At 44.2% G+C, this 20,606-nt stretch overlaps 1 protein-coding gene across 3 annotated transcripts in view; it reads right to left on the reverse strand.

The window, feature by feature from the left end:
* Zfat (zinc finger and AT-hook domain containing) overlaps positions 1–20,606 on the reverse strand; it is a 178,226-nt gene that overhangs the window by 75,290 nt on the left and 82,330 nt on the right. For all 3 annotated transcript variants that reach the window (XM_021182879.2, XM_029469960.1, XM_029469961.1), the window contains exons 8-10: positions 13,290–13,377; positions 11,875–12,024; positions 8,968–9,141 (exon numbers count right to left, since the gene is read on the reverse strand). In XM_021182879.2, coding sequence (XP_021038538.1) covers positions 8,968–9,141; positions 11,875–12,024; positions 13,290–13,377 — 412 coding nt within the window. The remainder of the gene's footprint in view (positions 1–8,967; positions 9,142–11,874; positions 12,025–13,289; positions 13,378–20,606) is intronic.

Consider the following 20,606-nt stretch of genomic DNA (forward strand, 5'->3'; position numbering starts at 1 on the left):
GGGTATGGGGGACTTTTGGGATAGCATTGAAAATGTAAACGAGGAAAATACCTAATAAAAAAATAAATTATAAAAAAAAAAAGAAAGATGCCTGCAGATGGAAGGCAACTTGCTTGCAATGTCTGCTAAATAAACAGCACTGCCAAATCAAACTACACGTACCTTAGACTTGAAGAGATCCTGAAGTTCTTAGAGAACGAATTTCCATAAGCCTAAACTGTTATTAGCAAAAATATCTACAGGAATAAAGTAGAAATGTCTCATGACTGTTTATCCAGACTTACTGAAAAAGGTGATTTTTGCATAAGTAAATTTTTAGAAATTTTTGTAAAAGTTACTTTTTTTTTTTTTTTAGAAAAGTAGTGTTTAGCATTTTCCTACAGTGATACTCTCTATGGCTCTGTGCCCTAAGGACAGAATGCCCAAGAGAAGGTGGATTTGGCTTTCCCTTGGTGATTCAGCTACAAGTTCCCACCATTGCCAAGTACTGTGCCTTAGAGAACCCTGGCATGTAGAGAAACAGGTACAAGGTGCAAGTACTTGGTGTGAGCCCAATACCCAGAGTAGCAGGCCAATAATGCCACATACCTGCCACAAAGGAAGAACGTTCCCAAACCTGAAACCAACACATTACTTCATATAGAGAGAAAAGAAGTCTGCAGATATGACTGTCTGAAGTAAAGTGTCTGAGGCTGGAGCCTATCCTGGAATATGTAGAAGGTCTAATGGCATCTGGAGAAGGAGGCATGAGGATCAGAGACGGAAAACCGATGTGAGGAAGCAGGGACAGACTGAAGAACACTGCACTGGTGGCTCGAAAAATGTAGGAAGGAGCTTCCAAATCAAAGAGCTCACCGTCTGTGCACTACACAGGATGGAACAGCACTCTGCCCAATAGTTTCACGAAGGAGTGCAGTTGTGCTGACACCATGATTGCAGAATGTGGGCCTCCAGAGGCATGATGCCATGAGCCCACCACTGCTCTAAGCCACTACACCTTTGCCAAATTGTTACAGCAACAGAGGAAATAAGCCCCAGTTATAAATCTGCTAAAAAGGCTGTGTAGCATGAAGTATTGGTAAACTTGCCCAAGGTGTTCATTTCTATTCTTCCTAAGACAAAGGCTAAAGACACACACACACACACACACACACACACACACGATCTAGGGTAGTTACTTACATGAACTTGGGCAATTAGGGACAGCCACACCACGGAAGACCCTCCTGAACATCCTCAGGGATGGGCATGGCTTAATATAACACTCATATGTTCTCAGCCCTTTTATCACAGAATGTGAATGGGACCAGTCTTGTAAGGGTTTCCTATATGTAAGCTTGGCTACTGTTTCAAAACACCAATAGCTGTGTCATGCCAGAGGATAGAGTTCTACATGACCTTCTACCTGCTCTGCCTTCTTGCTTCTAGCAGGCCAGCCACTCAAAGGTCGCCACCTACAGTAAGGAGAGCATCCTGCATCGCCAGCTCTTTGCTGCCAGAGTTTTGCAGAGCCACAGCTCATAATTTGAGCATCAGCAGTAATTTGTGCAGTGCAACGGCAAACCAGAACAGAAATAGCTGCAGCAACAAAAATATGGCATAAGATGTCTCTGTAGTCTCGAAAAACCAAAAAAAAAAAAAAAGAAAAGAAAAATAGCTGAATTTCAAGCAAGTGCAGACTGAGCCTGCTGACGACTCTCTGTAATTAGCACATCAGTTTTTATACAAAGAGGAAGGGACCAGCATTGGACAATAGTGGAGAACCAAAGAAAAGGAGAGGAAGGAGTAGGGCACTAGGCCTCTACTGAAGTGGCAGACACCATGGCAGGCATCCATCTGCACGAAAACCCTGCATCACTTAATTTGAGACCTCAGTCTGCACATCAGGCTGTCAGGTAAGCTGTCAGGCACAGGTTGTGCAATAGACTCAATTATTTTTCACAGATCGTGTGGTTCACATAAGTCTGAGAGAAAAAGAGCTTCATAGGGACCTAACAGAGTGCACATCCAAAGCCGTCCTCTTGGCCCTTGGCATCAGCTCACTTTCTCCCTGCACCATTTAGGCAGCAGCCCACGAAGACACACAGGAGCCTGTGGCATGTGTCACCTGGCCCGTGCCCACCTTTGCTCTTAGCCTTCCTTCTAGGGCAGGACAGAAAGGAAGGATGAGATTAGGACACCACCGTGGATGCAGACTGCTTATGCGGGTGCATGTTCTTCTGCCCTTCCTGAATATGACAGTTCTGAGACATTAAAGCCATGGATGCACTTTAACCCACAGCAATCGTACTTTTCTCTTAGAGGATAGGAAAGGAAGGAAAGGGAGGGGGAAACCATCTTGGCATCACCTGGAATATTCCAACTAACGAGCAGTTACAAGAGCTCTTATTATGAAGTGAAGGGAGAGAAGTTACTTTCTGAACTCAGCTGATTTCCAAATCCAAGTCAGCTTGTCTAATTATTACACAAGGGCTTGAAGTCTGAAAAACACCTCTTAATAAATCTCACCAGCAAAGTTCTTCCTGAATAGATACAACAAGGTTAAACTAAGAGAAGTAAAGATCCAAGGAATCAGCACAGAACCTCAAAGAACCATGTGTTTCATGATGAAAGGATCCACACTTGATTATGTAATAGGAAAGTACCTTGGGATCCATCCTTCCTCATCAGCCATAGATACACCGAATCAAGTGGAAACCTCTAGTTTCTACATCATGAATATCATTGTAAAAGGCTGAAGTGTGTGGTCTCAGGTTTCCCCCTAAGTTCTTGACTGATCAGGCCCCTAACAGATCAATTTGATACTGACAGGGAAACCTTTGTAAGTAAAGCCCTCACTCTGCTCAGCCTATCCTTTCTAACTTACTGTAATGAGCTCCTGTGGGAAAGAGAAATGCAACACACAGGGATATATCACTTTAAATAAGGCAATAAGTGTGAAAAATTAGATTCACAAGCAGGTAGAAGAGAGGGCAATGAGTCACTATCTTTTGACTTCATTAGAAGGTGCCCGAGAAGATTCATTGAATAGTGAGCTCCTCGGCTGTGTTTTAAAATCCCTAGTTCACAAGCACTTGATTTAACACAGTATCTGAGATGAAATGATAAGGGAATACCTGACATTTCTTAAGTGGTGCTATAGCACAACCTCTCTATATGAGGGGTATTAGATTTTGTTTTTCATTTCTACATCCTATAAAAATTTACTAAACACAGATGCTGTTCTGGGGCTGCATACACAAGACAAATGCACCATGTCCCACGCCTGCTTGCTGGGCTAACGACCTAGAGGAAGACACAAAAAACCCATAAACAAGGGAACACTATAGGGCAACAGAGAGAGGGCTAGAGAAAAACAGAACTCACAGGAGCAAAGAGCATGAGGTCGCTTCCAGGGGAGCTTCTCCAGAGAAGAAGCAACACCCAACTAGACGGGACACCTGACAAGACAGCCAGGGACAGGAGCATGAGAAGCATACAAGTCTGGACATCTGGGGAGACTTCAGAAACATGGGACCCAAGAAAGACACACTCGGAAATGTTCTTCAGGAAAGACCAAAGTCTCTGTTGGGAAGAGAAGAGAGAGTATTTCAGAATGGGGATAAGGAGACCTACCGATGAGTCCAGCAGATAAGACCACGGAGGGTTAGAAGAGATGAGGGCAGAGAGGAGGTGAGTGAGCACACAGATCCCACAAAGAACTTGAAAACTGGACGGGAGGCAGAGGCAGAGGATCTCTGAGTTTAAGCCCAGCCTGGTCTACAGAGTGAGTCTCAGGACATCAAGGGCTACACAGAGAAACTCTGATTCAGAAAACTAACAGAAAGGAAAGGAAAGGGACAGGAAGGGATGGGATGGGATGAGACAAGACGAGACAAGACGAGACAAGAATGTGCATCACTATATTGGAGGTAGGGCTATGGACCCAAAATGACAGATCTAGCCTCTGTTGCAATAGGTTTACTGGCTGATGGCAGGAGAACAGATCCCAGGGTAAGATCAAAGGGTAGAAGTGGATCAGCAGCAAGGAGGCCACTGCATTCCCCAGAAAATGGGGATGGCAAGGACAATTTCTCTCCCCTGGGCTCATGATCACATCTACACTATGTTCTTTCATCAGTTCTGAGATACATACTTTTGGCATCTTATCTGTGAAACTGAAATGTGTCTAAAAGCCAGAATGCCGTCCAACAGCATTTATTACTGGTGACAGAGCATGGGGTATACTCGGGTAGACTCTGTCCTACCTCTCATGTCATTGCAGTTACAGAACGTGCGTTTTTGGTATGTGCATGAAGTTTGATTAGCTTTCCAAATGCCTTCAAAACCATTCTGCCTGAGGGGATGGGGTTGATGTTCAACAGCAAAGTGTTTATCCATTCCCCAGCACTGGCAAAACCCTTTTGTTTGAATTATCATACATGGTACTGGGATTTAGTAGGGTATTTTCAAACAAAGCTTGGGATTTTTATGGTTGATCTAAAGAAGAGTCACCAAAACTATTTTAAATAAAAGTCTGCTTTGTTATGGTGCCCAAAGTCTTATGATCAAAGACAGAACTATAGAGCATGAGTATGACCAAAGTACACTTTCCCCTTGGAGGGAGGACCCTGACGCTGCATCCTCTTGAAAAGTAGCAAGCTACATAGGGATGAATACCAGCACAGCAGACAGAGCTGAGTCACCTCAGGCCAGTGGCCTGTGAACAAAAGCAAGAACCACCAAGACCTGAATGGCTCCAGCTGAGAGTGGAATTCTCAAAGCCCTCAAAAAGAATGTCAGAATTTCCAGGTGATGAGGCCAACAGACACTTTTCTAGGGCCCAGAGAGCACCAGAGATTAAGCTAGCAGAGTAGAGGTGACAGCCTGGGAGAATGTCTAGAGATGGAGTTGTCATCCTCAGAGCACCTGCAGGTATGGATAGCAAGCTGGGTGAAAAGCCTCAGATGCTATCTCCCTGTCAGACCCAAGCAAAGGAGCTGGGTCACACAGGAGCACAGTTTAGGAAAATCATCAAATTTGTTCCCTATCTTTCTTTGTACATATGCCTGATGAAACAAATATGCTGTATTTAAAAAAAAAAAATGAACACAGGTAAGACAGGACAGTGTTATAGACAAAAAGTGGCACTGTGAGCTCTGAAGCACAGGGTGGATTCTAGCTCACGTGGAAGAAAGCATGACAGCTTGCTACTGGATCTTTTCTGAGTGAGAATAAAGCTGACCTGGTTTCTCACCAGAGCAGCTGAAAATGGGTAGCCATTCACTACAGTTGGGTGCAGCAGGGGCCAGCAGTGTAAGGCCCATACCAACTCCACACTGCTTCCTGCTTTGATAAGAACAGTTGTTTTTCTACATTTTCAATTGGGTTTGGAAAAACAAGAACAGAAGCTGAAAATGTGGCAGAAACTAAACGGAACACAAAACTTAAAATATTTACTATCTCGTTACAACATCTGGGTATCTCCACAGCTCACAGAAAAGAGGGCGTGTGGAGGAAGAGCAGGAGCTGCCATTGAGCAGTGGAATTTGGGGGCATCTAAAGGAGTCAGTCATCTAGACTGCTGCAAGCACACATGCAATGGGCAGTTGAGCAGGCCTGGGGCCTGGGTAGCAGAGTGGGGCATTCCTGCATGGAAAGCCGCCTCAGAAACAACACTGAAGCTCACAGGAAGAAGCTCAGAAAACATGGAGCTCGGTGGCCTCGTGAGAGCACAGAGAAGTCCTCCACAACACAGGGTAACTAGCCCCAGTTCAAGGACATGGAAAGAGAGAAGTCACCTGTCCTAGTAACCCTGTAGTGATCAAGCAGACAACATTCAACCCAGACTCTCAGCTCTACCCATTCTGTGTAGCTTCACAAGCAAAGAACTCAGCTCTTCCTCATAAGATAGTCTGCTGTAGACCAAACGGCCACTGCAGACTTTCAAGCCGTGTTTACTGCTAGATATGAAGTCCCTCTACGACTAAAGACTGAGAGCTCGTTAGGGTACCCAGGGAATGAGTAAGGAAGACATGTGCTAGCCAGGTCACACCTCACGACAGGCTGGTCACAAGGCTCCTGGGGAGGAGCCAAGGATGGAAGCAAGGATGCTTTCAAGACTAACATTCCAGGACCAAAGAGATAACAATCCAGTAAGACTTCAGAAGTCTCATTACAAAATCAAAATAGAATGGAGCAATACGTGATAAAATTACATTAATTAAAACAGTATCTTTTAGCCAGGTGTGGTGACGCACGCCTTTGATCCCAGCACTGGGGAGGCAGAGGCAGGCGGATTTCTGAGTTCGAAGCCAGCCTGGTCTACAAAGTGAGTTCTAGGACAGCCAGGGCTATACAGAGAGACCCTGTCTCGAAAAACAAAACAAAACAAAAAAAGAAAACAGTATCTTTTAAAGCAGTGACCTAAAACAAAAGCCATCAGGACACCCAAAATCTCAGAATGAAACCCGGCATCTTGGGGAATTCTGGCCCAGCAAACGTAGAAGGAAAGGACTGATTTCTCCATAAATACGCTGAGTCAGTAGACAGCTGTGTGAAAATGAAGATTCCTACCATGCTGCAGACACTAAAGCAAATCATAGGAACCTGAAATTTCATAAATGTTACAAAACTATAAATAAAACTTATGGCAAAAGAGTTCGTTCTGAAACAAGAGAGGTTTCTTTTCCCACAGAGAACTCAGAGGGGGTAAACACATAAAGGAAAATATTGATAAATGTAAATGAGCAAAGCTCTTTAACTTCTGTCTATAAAGAGAGACCATAAGGTATAAAAGCAAATGATAACCTGGGGGGATATTTATAGAACCCTGCAATGCACCGAGGTCCACAGAGCTCTATGAAACCAATGAGATACAACAGGAGCACTGCAAAAATCAGTGAGGGAAATAAAACCTTTTCAAAGTCTGTATCTTATATATGGCATCCGGGGGAGAAATTCAAAGCTTTTTAAATAAAATAAAAAGGGATTTAAGAGCGTGGGGCTGACGAGAGCTGCAGCAGATAGTCACTGGAGCTAGGTTTGCTGGGCAAGCTGAGAGCTCTGCTTAGCAGCCAGCCCTCAAAAACAGGGGTGCAAGGCACGTGTCAAAGGGAAACACAGGAGACAGGCACAGTGGCCTGAGGGCACAGAACCAAGCCTCAGGCACATCACATTCCACACACAGCTGATCCTCCTCGAAGTTGCCAAGAATCACTGTGCACCACATCTAAGAGACCAGGAAAATGTTAAGGCCTTGTCTCTACAGTTTTCGGAATAACAATGTTTCCCAAAATGCTGGGAAAAATAAATAAAGAGAAACTGCGAATTTCAATAGCTTTGCTGGGAAAGACTCCACTATATTTGCCAGGCTATTCCCTTGCAGGGAGGCCATATTCCTCTTTTTAACCACACTACTCTTAATGATCCCTTCCCTCCATGTGCAAAGGTGCTATCCAGGGTCTGTCTGAGCAGATGGCTTTCCATGGCCTTGACCCAGACTTCAGAGTCAAACTTCAGATCACTATACCCTTTCAAAGCCTCCTTGAATGCTGTTACCACAACTCAGGAGACACTGCAACGACCGTGGCTTTGGGGCTTGATGGCATTCAGGAGTACAGGCTTTAGGGAGAAACAGGCTACCACATACATGCAGGAACACAGCTCCTGCAAAAAGACTCAGGTAATGCAAGATCAGCAAGGCCACTGTCTGAGAAAGTGAAGCCGTCCTAAGTAGTTACACGACACTAAAGCTTTCGTTATCCCTAGGTGATGGCCTATATTACTTGGTTTATCTCTTTGTCTGTTTAGTGATTGAACCTAAAGTCTCATCCAGGCAAGGCAAGTACTCTACCATTGAGCACAGCCAACCCTGCATGGTTTTCATCTTGATTATGGTGTTTTTCTTTGTAAAGAAAGTACTGTTCAATAGTCATGGCTGTGGCCTTGCTTCAACACCCCCCAAGTCCCTGACTGTAGTTCTGAGGAATCCTAACCAAGCATTCAGCCTTTCCCACTAAGGCCCTCAAGCTCAGTCTGACTCTTGCCAAGGAAGCAGCTAGCACACATCAGCAGGGCTTACTCCCAGGACATATACCCAACAGAGGCCAGATACGACCGACACATCATCTCCGAAGCTCCAGAACTGGAATCAGCATGGAACTTACTTTAATATCTTCAGTAAGCCCTAATTCTTATGTCCAATTACACTGCAATGACCATATATTAAGAAATTTTATTAACCTTGTAACATGGAGCAGTCACAAGTACCTCCCACCAACTGAAGTTTCGAATTAAATCAAAACTTTTTCTAGTATGGTTTGGCTGCCTGTGTTTCTCAATGTCTTTCCTCTGTGAAGCCCATATCAGAAAGTGTTATGAATGCTCTGTGCCTGAGCCTTGACCCTTAGGCTTCTGAGCTCTCTATAATCAGACACTTACCTTCAAATCCATACCTGCTCTTTGTTGTCCCACCTAGAAACAGGAACTGATCCTTATGGCCTTGTTGCACCTAGAACCCACCTTCACAGCTCACAACCACAGGAATTCATACTGATTATATTTTAGGCTAAGCCCTATCAGTAAAAACCCTGAGGTAGCTTTGATGTTAAAAACATCAATTCAAAACATCAGGCCAGGTGCCAGCACAGCTATCCTTACAATCAGGCTCAAGGTGAGATGGAAGGCTAAAGAGGACAGAAACTTCCAGAACCAAACATTAACATCTTACTTCCTCCAGCAGTCTACCTCTCCCTGCTTATGACACATGCTCACATATCCCACAGGGGTTTATGCAGAGCATGTTGAAGGGAGACACTGCTTAGCCCTGGTCAGAAGAAAGACAGGTTAGGACCACGTGCTCTTTCAGACTGTACATCCTACGAAGTCTAGTGCTTTCCTGTTACACGGGATTGGACAGTCTCTGTCGGCCTTGGGATGCCAGCTTCCAGCCGTACACTTACAAGCCACGGGGGCTTAGGAACTCACCATCAGAAGTGTGAAGGAGCTTATGACTTTTCAGTGTCCCTTTGGATTTGAATTTCTTGCCACACATGTCACAGAGGTGGGTCTTCTCAGTGCTGTGACGATTCATATGAGCTTTGAGGTTGCTCTTGCTACGAGTTGCATATTCACACAGAGAACACTTGAAGGGCTTCACACCTACCAAAGAGAAATGGATAGCTGTACATTTACACGTGTCTGTGCACACATGGGTGAGGACCCCAATGAACAGTTCACACCATAGAAAACATCCAACTGCACAGAGCAGTATACTTGCTTACTCCCAACATGTCCACACACATCATATCTGGCCTACCTCAACTTGTTCCACCTTACAGAAATACCGCAGAAGTCAAGGTTCCCAAGCCTGGGCTTTCTGACATTTCTAGCTGCCTATCAGCATTCTATAATCCTACAGCTCCCTCCTGCCAAAATGTTCTTGCATACCACAGTGATTTGATCACCTCTGCTCTCCCTACAGTCTGGTAACTCCCTGAAGACAGACACCCTGCTCAACTTACAAAGCAGTCATTAAATCCAACTGAACTGAGTTAAACTAAATAAAATTATAGGCCACGTCATTCTTTGCAAAAATCAATGGGATCGGGCACTCAGGTCAAGTCTAGAAGAATATTCCCATTCATAACATAAACAGAGGCACAGAACACTGGACATTCTGCATGACTCACATGTAACTATTCCCAAGCTATTGTGCCTACTCCATTTGTCTTGCTTTCCCCCACCCAGCCAGTGTGAGAACTGCTGTCGTGGTTCATCTCAAATGCATTTCTTGACCTCTTTGAACTGTTAGAATCTCTGAGCACCTGCCCACCGTGTGAATGAAGTTCCTCACGTGTGATCAACACCTATGACTATGGCCAGTCCCCAGAACTTATCTTATGTTGCCTCTTCTTGTTGGTCTTCATGCTTATCTTTTGCAATTGCCTACTGCTGCTCTTTTTCCATGTTTTATTTTGGGAGTGAGCTGGGAGAAAGAATACTTACGGTGCAATTGCAGTGATTAGCTCCAAAGACTCCCGAATACTGTAATGTGGGTAAGTAGAATTTTCTTTATCCTTTACAGTTCCATCATTATAAAGAAATTCATAGACAAGTGAAAAAGAGCAGACCATGAACACTCCATCATAAAACAGCAGCCTTTCATTTCCTAAACCTTTATCAGAATTCAGAAGGTTTTCAAATTAAGAGATTTCTTCCAAAAGCTCCATATGGAATACTGACACCCCGTGTCCTGTGACTGCTTAGTGTTGGCTATCCATTAAGCCTGGATACACACAGAGTGTTCTTCTGAGGAATGTAGGAGACCATCTCACTGAGGCCTGCAGCAAATCTCAAGACAGTTTATAATTGTGTTTCATGGATAAGTGACCAGAAGATGGAATATTTGTCCCATCCTGCATCACATACATAGAATGGAAAGACTGAACCATGCTCTCCCACTCCAGACCTCTGTCTGCCATGCAAGCATTATCACCCAGGGGAACAGATTTATAATCTTCAGGCTGCCATCTCCCTGGATTTCCATCAGTGTCAGGTTCTTGCTTCTGTCTCTCTGACCACTCCCAGACGATTCCCGTGAGCACCATTCAAAACCAATCTCCACACAAAGGCTTCTGCCTCCTTCTCTACTGAGAAAACTCCTAGCAATGAATTCCTTCAGTGTCCTCAGAAAATAACATATAGGTATTCATCTCGTCACCACTGTCAACTCCTCCTTTCTTGCCTCCACATGGGAGGTATCACTTTCTCCTAGTGCGAGTCAGTAAAGATGTAAAGAACAGGGCTTTAGAATCATGTAGCATGGGTCCAAATCCCAGTTCCCACTACTTTTTGGCTGTACAACACGGGCAATTCATAGCGTTCTGTGCCTTGTGTTCCTCACTGGTAAAACTAACCTGGCCTGCTAGTCCCTGAATGCACTAACTAGCATACCATGAGCAAGCCGAAAGTACACACTGGGCCCACAGTGCTTAGTAAGTGCTGGCACACAAGAAAGCACCTTTGAGTTCCAGCACTGCACCTCAGTTCCACTGCCTCCTCTCTTCACTGACTCTCTGCCCATCAGCTCCTCCCCTGAGCCCTGCCACTGATAGTATGTTATGCAAAATACTTGGCCATCCTTCTTCCTCTGAACCTACAGTCCTGCCTATAGTGGTCAAGCTCCTGACAAGCAGGAAGGAATTATTATACAGGACTAGCAGGGCACTTTGCCACTTGCACCTTCCTCATTTTGAGGAGGGCAACATTCTCCTCTAGCGGCAAAGAATGAGGTCGATGACAGAAGACGCTTGACTCCTAGCTTGTCAGAATCTTTGCAAGTGCCTGTCCTACACTTCCATTCCTGGTCAAGGTCCCGGAGCACAGCAGCCCCTATGCTTCTCTGAACTGCTACCTTTCTACTCAACCCTTCCACTTTCCAATCCTCTCTCTATAGTATAAACAGTGACGCTCCACACTGCCAAAATGTCAAGCCTCCCGCAGCCCATTTTACTGCCAATCCTTCATAGTTCCATTGTGCTTCAATGCTAGTTACATACAGAGCAGAGTAGTGGGCACTGCAACTGCCCAGAGAACATAAGGGCTTTCCTGTTCTCAGGACACTAGTTAACCAGCAAGCAAAGGACAGTGGTCTAATTCACTACAGTTATATCCAGAGCTAGAAGATGGGAACCACCTCTATTAACCACAACTGCAACTGCAATGAAAGTCATGGTCTTATTCTCTGCTCTCCATTGGCTGGAGTCATATATCTACATGCTAAAGAAATCACAACAGCAGGGTATGTAAAGGCAAATTGCCTCTTTATGTAATCCCAAAATAACGTACACAGAATAAAATGAAATAGATGTTCCAGATGGAAAGACAACTCACCCTCATGAGCCCAGATGTGCCGCTGAAGGTCTGAGCCATTCTTCATGAAATAGAAATCACAATATGGACACTTCATGGCTCGCTTTCCAATTAGCCCTTTGAGCTGGACTCTTCTCCCAAGAACCTCAGAAATGGTATTCATGGAGACCTCTGTCAGAAAAGCAGGGTGGTAATCAGAGGGGATGCGGCACCTTGCTCTTCAGGTGTGACGTAAATAAACTTCAGTGGAGCACCTGCCTACCTAAGAAATGTCCATCAAGTGCCTCCTTGGTGCCGTGAGACAGCGTTTTTACTGAAAAAGCTAAACTTGGATCTGATCAAGCCGTGATCTAAGACTCTGTTAGCCTTCAGTATGAAGAACAGAGAAAATACTGCAAGGCAATGACCAGACAAATCAACACAGGCTTTTCATAGGAAAAGTAACTCAGTTTCTCCCAGAAGTCACTAGTGTGGAAAACAGACTGCAGACTGAGGACTCTACAGACTACAAGGAACATAAACAATATAACGTACTAAATACTAAAATACTGCAGCTTGATTCAAACAAACTATACAAAAAAAAATCTCATATCAACCCAGGATACTTTAAATGGCCATACATAATAAATATCTTAGGATGCAGTAAGAATCATGGTTAGCGCTGCTTCTTATAGGTCACACAGAGGTCATGCTAAGCAAAACCATTATTTATTGAGATAACCTGTAAAGTCTTTCATAAGAAAATTAAGTGAGATAAACTTTAAAATACTCTAGAAAAAAAAGTCCCTGGGTGGATATATGCAAAGGGCTTGGAAAATGTATTAGAAGCATGTGGAAGCTGAGATTGGACACACGAGGTTCCTTGCGTAATTCTGTATTCATGATCAAAGGTCAGTGCTCTTAAAGGATATTGTCAGCTCACACTAGAGTGACAGAACAAACGACATAAGCCATGAGCTCCCACACTGACAAAGGTTCAAGGCTCACCATGTCCCCAGGTAAAACTGTCAGAGCCCATTGCTCTTCACAGACTAGTCCATTCTCCTCTAACACGGGCACACACAAAGTTGTCAATAAGAAGAGACAGGGAGTGAGAAGGAGGTATATTTTGCTTGCTACTTATTTAACACAGAGAACCCAGGTCCGCTCTGCCTGCTCTACTTAATATGACAATGGAGTCTGACACCAAGATCTACCTCAAAGATCACATGATAGTAAAACTGACATTTCCTGACAGGTTTGTGGTCAGCATACCTACCATAGTACTGGGTGGAGCAAGGCCAACCAAGGGCTTCTGAAGGCAAGAACATTTCAAATAATGAATTCATTCAAGCCTCCCTCTTCATTCTAAGCTGGTACCGCTTACTAAAGTATTATGTTTTAAAATAGACATAAGTATTTAAAAATTAATGTTCTGTTTAAATTCATAACCTTACCTGGATGATTAGTCTTGATATGTGACTTTATCAATCGGTCTTCTGAAAATGATTTTTCACATACAGGACAAGAATAACTCCTTTTGTCCTTAATAGAAAAAGAAAAGAAAAAGAAAGAACAATTAACAATCTTAAGTCTAGGTTCTATAGAAAAATAACTTTTATCATCACTATCGTCATTGCCAAAGACAATCATCATCACCACCACTACCAACACACACCATTACCTCTATCATCAAACACCACCACCACTACTACCACCATCATCACCGTTATCAAATACCACCACCAAAACCACTACCATCATCACAAGCACCACCACCATGACCATCATCAACACAGTTTCCTCCACTATTAACACTGTCAATACAACCAGCATCATGGACATTATCACAATCATCATCAATCCTATTGCCCCTCAACAACCAGAAGCAAAAGCTTCATCAAAAACCGACATCCACCAAATCCTTTCCAGCACATAATATAGAGCCACCTAGTCCTACACAGCCTGTGGGAGATTTTGATGAGAGAGCTCTAAGAAGATAGACAGGACAGCCAAGAAGCTCTACCACACATTCCAGGGCTGCTCGATGACCCAACAGGATATGATTTCCTCACCAATCAAAACACAACTGGTCCTGAGTTTAGATTCACTCACATACCCATTAAAAAAATTGTACTTCACATTTACATTATAGATTCAGAGAAAGAGGCCTAGAGAAATGAACACAAGACCAGGCCAGTCAACATTCTAAGAGGTGGGGGGGGGGGGGAAGGAATGCAGGAGGCCCTGACCCTAATTGATGAGCTATTTAAAGTTGATAGCTTCGTTAGGAGGAGGGGAGGAAATATGGTAGGGGTTAGGGAGACAAGAATCTGAGGTGAGTAAGATCAAAATATATAATAAAAGATAAAGCTTTCTGCTATGAAACACACACACACACGTAAGATGTTGCTATGAGCTGTATGTATGGCTAGCCAGTGTCACTGACTTCCCATGACAACATGGCCTTGGGGTTTCTCAACCTGCTCCTGTTACCCCTCCACTGTCCTTGACACTGGGTTCGCATTGCCATATTAGAGAAATTCATGAGATCCCTCTGGCACTCTGGCTGCACCCTCCCAACTCTGTCCTAGCCGCCCTTGTCATCAGAGCTGATGGAAGCATTCAGAAGGGCTTTGAAGGAGTTTACACTGATCTCCCCCGAGTCCTTGCTGTTTGATTTTTCTTCTTTTAATCCCTGATAGTCTGAAAGCAATTTATCTTAGAGCTTATCAGGGGCCCCATTTCTTGATGTCTTTGAAGATTGTCAGGAAACAGAGTGGAGGAGGAGGGTGGGAGAAGGGTAGACTCTTAGGATTCATTTACTTCTTTTTCAAAACCTCAATGTCTTGCTGCAGATGAAACCCAAACACCAATAACACACTCAGCAAACTTAAAAAGGACTATAGCTAAAAGAGCCCCTGGCAAAGGCAGGGAACACAAGAAAGCTAGCCACAGGGAGGCTAAGAGCGCAGCCTTTGGAGTCTGTTTGCTCCAACAGAGATGCCTTCAAAGCCATTTGTGTCCTAGAAAGTACTAGGTGTCAGCATGAGACTGCAGCCATGGCAAGAGATGCAGGAGTGGCCCTTGGCTGAGGCTAGGAGCCTAGCTTATCAGGAAGGTGACCTCATCTGACCTGTGCACCACTGGGAGATAATACTGGCCTCCACAGAAGTAGAAAGTTCTGAGGCTCACACAGGCTAGAAAAGATCAAAATGAATTTCCCTACTATGTGAGAGACATATTCTTGTATCCCACTATAAAACAGACATCAACTCCTAAAAGTTGGCACTCACTCTGACCAATTTTTCAGGAATGGGTCACAACCACAGTCCTGGTTATGTGCCAGAATCTGTGCTGGAAACAAAGGAAGCTGATCTGTGACTTGTAAGTTATCTGGAGATAACGCAGAGAGCCCACTCATCCATGCAGGGATACAAAAACAGCAGCAAGAAGTAGGAAGGGGACACTTGCGTTATATCAGTTGGAAGACAATACCAGAATGTGCTGGACTTAGGGTTGCAGAGAAAAAGCTTGCCATCTGCCAAAGACAGTTCTGTTTTCCCAGAGCCCAAGAAAGATGCTCTCCACACAGGAACCTTGGAACAATGCAATACTCTCACTGCTAGCATCCTCACTAAAGGGATTAGGAGGATGGGCTAGTGGTAAAGATAGCAGTTACCAGGGCATCCCTGGTAATGTGCATGAGACCATGCTGAGTCCTCACCAACATTTCCATGCTATGTTCTCAGGGCAATCTTGGATGTGGACACTAATTACCCCATTCCATGACATGGACTTTGAGAGATTGAAGGGCAAGGGTATGCCCCTTCAAAACATTAAAACGGACACTCAGGCTTGGGGTGCAACTTCCCAATAGGCCCCTCTGAGGCCTCTGGAGAAGAATACAAAGGAGCATCAGGGGGCCTTCTTTGAGTGACAGATTCCCAAAGCCCACAGCGGGAGGCCAGGAGTCTTACTCCTAACAAAGGCAACAGTGACACAAAGGTTCAGAGAGGTCTCCAATGAAATCACTTAGGTCAAGAGCTTACACACTTATTTAATAGGGACCCAGAAAGCCAGCGGCTTGACAGCTTCTGCTCCCTTAACTCCCCACTGCACCCTACAATACTAATACTCACTGACATTCAAACACTTAATACCAAAACAAACAAAAAACCCTCTGGAAGCGATCCTTGCCCTGTGTGGGAGTGAACTCTACCTTAGCCTACTGGATCTCCCTTTTGTGATCCAGGCATGACTCAGTCAAATGTTTGTACTACCCTCTAATGGATCATGATCTGGGGATCTTGTCCTTCACTAACCTAATTAAATCCCCTTAGCCTTAAGAGATGAGGGAAGTATTCTGTCTCCAATTTACAAGGGAGATAAGTGAGGCTCAAAGAGCCTATGTGATTTGCACAGAAATCATCAAGACCAACGTGGAAGTGAAATGAGCACCAGAACCCAAAGCTCCCTTGCAGTCGACTAAAATCGTGTTTCCCCAAGTTTCCTTTGCACAAAGTTTTAATAATTTTACACTTGTTTTTGTTAGTGTTTTATCACAGTAACAAGAAGGGCCCCGAGATGTATACCATTTTACATGAGGATACCCAGCATCCTCAAAATGTCCTATGACCTGGGCCAGTTCCCATGGAGTGATGACTGCCCTCCCTCACTACAACCTGGCACCATGTCCTTAGGAACGAGAAGAAAGTGGCAGTGAGAGGAAAGTGCATCCTTCCCACTCTTCTTGATTGCCAGATGTGTTCTTAGCTGTGAAATACTATGAAGGTCACAGAAACTAGCAATTTGCTAGATTATCTCTGCGTGCTAATACAACTAGAGTATGTCAGTATATGTAGGCTCATCTGGAGGTAGAGGACGGTATTTTAATTTCAGTACTTCATAGGAATCTGTGTTCAAAGCAGAATACTAAAACAAAAGTGAAACCTTGGCCAACATTTTATCACATCTGATGCCCTCTTCAAGAGTAGATATAAGAAAACCAAGCCCCAGGAGAAAGTTTCTCATGGTTTCCTAGTAAGAGCAATATCATTTCCTGTCCCAGTAGATGCCGATGTGACTGAAGTCCAGTTGGACCACAGTAATGTAAGATGTTTCTACATCACCAGCAAGTTCACCCAGTCTCCCTGGAACTCTCTGAGAGATATACAGTCAGCAGGAGGTCTCAGTCTAGCTCCAAATCCCCAGTGTTATCTCTTCCTTGGCAGTGATGATGTGAGTGTGTCAGCAATGGTAAAGACAGGGGTGGAAGGTTTGGCAGTGGAGAATATGAGCAGCTTCTCCTTAGATGCTTCAAAATTTTGAAAATCTTTTAAAGGGATGATTAACACTTAATTTCTGAAAGTTAAGATGCCTGTACAGATTTCACCAAGAGTTAGCTCAAGTGCTATGAATGCAAGACAGCATCACTGAAGGCTCCATCCTGCTGTGCTCACCACTAAAGCTGCACTTCAAATGCTCAGCAACTCAGAGAATGAGGCAAACTCCACACGAGGGAGCACTGCCCAACTATAAAACAGAGCAGAACATGAAGCCTGCTATCACATAAATAAAGAAGGACACTAGTCGCACACATTTTGTGACCCTTTTATGTAAAATGTCCATGGACATAGGAAGTGTCTAGGGACAGAGAAGGGAGTGGTGACAGCAGACAAGAAAGCCTTCCTATGGGACAACAGAAGCTTTTTCTAAAGTTGCTGATGGCTACATAATTGTGTGTAGACAAAATTCTACTAAACTTCACATTGTAAAAGAATAAATTATACCTTATGCACATCACAAATCAATAGAACAGCTTAAAAACAACCTTCCTCGCAGATGTGAAGTATTTTAGAGCTAACACCTTCATTATCAGGTCAACAGTGTCTACATGAACAGAAGATTTGTCCCTGTGTGGTATCCTCAGCCACAGGACAGAAATAAATTACATCAGGCTCAAAAGACAAATATCACACAGACTCAAAAGCTGGAGGTTTTCAAAGAAGCCCTCTTCACTGCAGAGGCAATACTGCACTGCAACAATCGCCCACTTCAGGAACAAGTGTTCAGGCATGAAATCAAAGTATTTGCAGTTTGAATGGTCATTTTCCCCTCCCCCTTTCTTGTAGCAAATATCCTCAACCTCACAGTCACATTCCACAGCATCTCACGCTGGATGGGGAGGGCAAGGTGTTGACCCGCTAGCCTTTTCCTCCTTCTGGTGATCTGCTTATCCACAGAAAGCAGAGTGCTCTTTGCAGCAAGGGACAGTCTTCCTTGTATCTGAAGTCCCCTTGCTAGCATGCACAGGCCAAAGCCTCCCACTTCAGAAGCAGCAACAAGTTCTGTACCTTTAAGAGTACCTCCATTACTAGTCCCCAGACTTACTGTATCTTGTTAGGCCACGTGGGCGGTTATCCCTGGGAGGCCCAATATTTTTAAGGGAAACAAAAGAGCAGTTGATCTACAGAGAGGGTAGGCTGGGCAGGGGTGGGGATAGTGGGGAGGAAGGGTGGAGGCAGGGAAAATTGATATCTGGATGTAATGTATGAGAGAAGAAGAAAAGTTAAAAACCAACCAACCAAACAAACAAAGAGAGTTCTTCAATTGAGCTGGGCAAGGTGGCTTCAACCTACAGTCCCAGATTTTAAGAGGCTGAGGCCAGAGGAGTACTATGAATTTAGGCCAACCTGGGCTACAGAGTCAGGACCTGTTTTCAAAAACAATTTATCTCAATGGAAAGAATTACAAATACCAACAAGGGCAAATGTAGAAATGAGACCCTAAGATCTTCTAAGAAAATGTGAGAACTAATGAGAAGCAAGACAGTATCTCTTGTGACGTTTACTAAGCCACACTCCTTGCATCAAGATGTTATACTTCTCTAGGAGCAATGTGCAGATATTATTAACTCATGCAGCTTTCAGAATGGCTGCCACAGTAACACAGAAGTACTGTCTCCTGTCCCTACCTGGGCCATAGTCCACCTCTGCCACACTTCTTCAGAAGATGTACAAGTGTCTAAGAGCTTCATCACCAACACTGCTGACCCGCCAGCAGCCAGAGAACAGCACTGGACTGTGATGCCATAGCCACAGATCAAGTATTGCATGACAGAGACTTAGATACCAGACTCTTCACAGTAGAGGAAGTGATTCCTAACAACTAGAGGGGACTTGGGAATTAAGTAAAAACACAAGGAAGTGACTACAAGATCAAGCCAGCGGCTTTCTGCCCCAAGGTTGGTCTCCCCAGAGCTTCTTCCACATTGCTAGAAGTGAGATCAGTGCTCAGAAAGAAGGTGCAATCACATTCATCACCATGAAAGTAGAAAAGTGCTGTGTGACATTCCCTGCTTACTCATTCCTTACAGGGGTTCAATGACAGCGCGAAGTGCATGTCGGTCAGAGACTAACCTGGAGAACCAATGAGTCTATTGGACTTATTTATCTAACACAGGTGAGAGAGGGGTTACCCCAAAGGAGAAAAGTCTCACCTCAGAACTAATGACAACTAGCTAAACAGATGGAGTTCCAAGCATTTTGGTCAACACCCCGCACACATACACACACACACACAATCTACACACTCTAGCATCCCCAAAGATCTCAAAGATATGTATAATTAGGGCAGAGTTATACACAGCTAGTTGAAGAGTACAGGAGACAATAACTGTGACCAGGTGAGGGTCCAATGACCCTCCCTGTGCCCGTTTCTGTAAGAGAACATCAACATTCAATGTCACTGATCTCCAAGGGCCACTGCACTTAGCACAGCTGTTCTGATGAATGTATTGTTACCCTCAGAGGATTGCATCTACAACAGCTGTTTATAAGTAAGAAGTAAAGCACACAAAGTCAAGACTAAAGACATCAGCTGCATACTCCTGATGCTCCCTCATGACCCTAGCGCTGTGGGATGTACTCAAGAGATTGAGCATCAGCATCTGAGGAAGAAAACAACCAGGCTAGACGAGCAACTCCAGGACATTCACAACTAACAGGCAAATTCTGCATGTGGAACAAGAGGCAGCCTAGGCTGCACAGTCAGATTTTCAGTGAACAATGGCTTAGTTCCTGTCACCCAGTTTACCTGAGTTCAGAAGCTCTAAGTCCAGAGCAATGAGCTTCAAAACAATAGTCCACACCAGGCACTTAATGTCCTCCTTCACCTCACCCTCACCTCTCAAGTACACTATGGCACAGATTATTTACATTACTCATACCAAACACGAGGTAAGCAGCGGAGGAGTGAGGGTTCAATCCATCCTTCTACCTTCCTAGCTTCCAATACCTCACTCTAAGGCTTCTCCTAACAAGAACATATTCTACCACTGGACTCACTCCTCCTCAGGCTCAGGGCCAACCTAACAGTAATGACAGAAAAGTTAATAAACCACATGCCCTACTGGCGAAGGAGGACAACAATTATATTTTAACACTGTAATAACAAAATAGGAATACACAAATATACATAGATGTGTACATATATGCAGGCATATCTATGTATATATGTGTGCATACATGCTTATATGTACCAGTGCACAAGAGTGTGCATGAATGGGTACGGACATAATGGACTTTGTGATGGTTTGAATGAGAATGGCCTCCCATAGACTCACAGATTTGAATGCTTGGTCCCCAGAACTATTTGAAAGGATTAGGGGATGTGACCCACAAAAAGACTGGACGAAGTATGTCACTGGGAGTGGGCTGTGTGATTTTAAAGCCCAGAGTCCATCTCTCTGCCTATAGATCAGACTGTAGTTC

The sequence above is a fragment of the Mus caroli genome, chromosome 15 (assembly GCF_900094665.2).
Source record: "Mus caroli chromosome 15, CAROLI_EIJ_v1.1, whole genome shotgun sequence".
NCBI classification, from domain to species: Eukaryota; Metazoa; Chordata; class Mammalia; order Rodentia; family Muridae; genus Mus; species Mus caroli.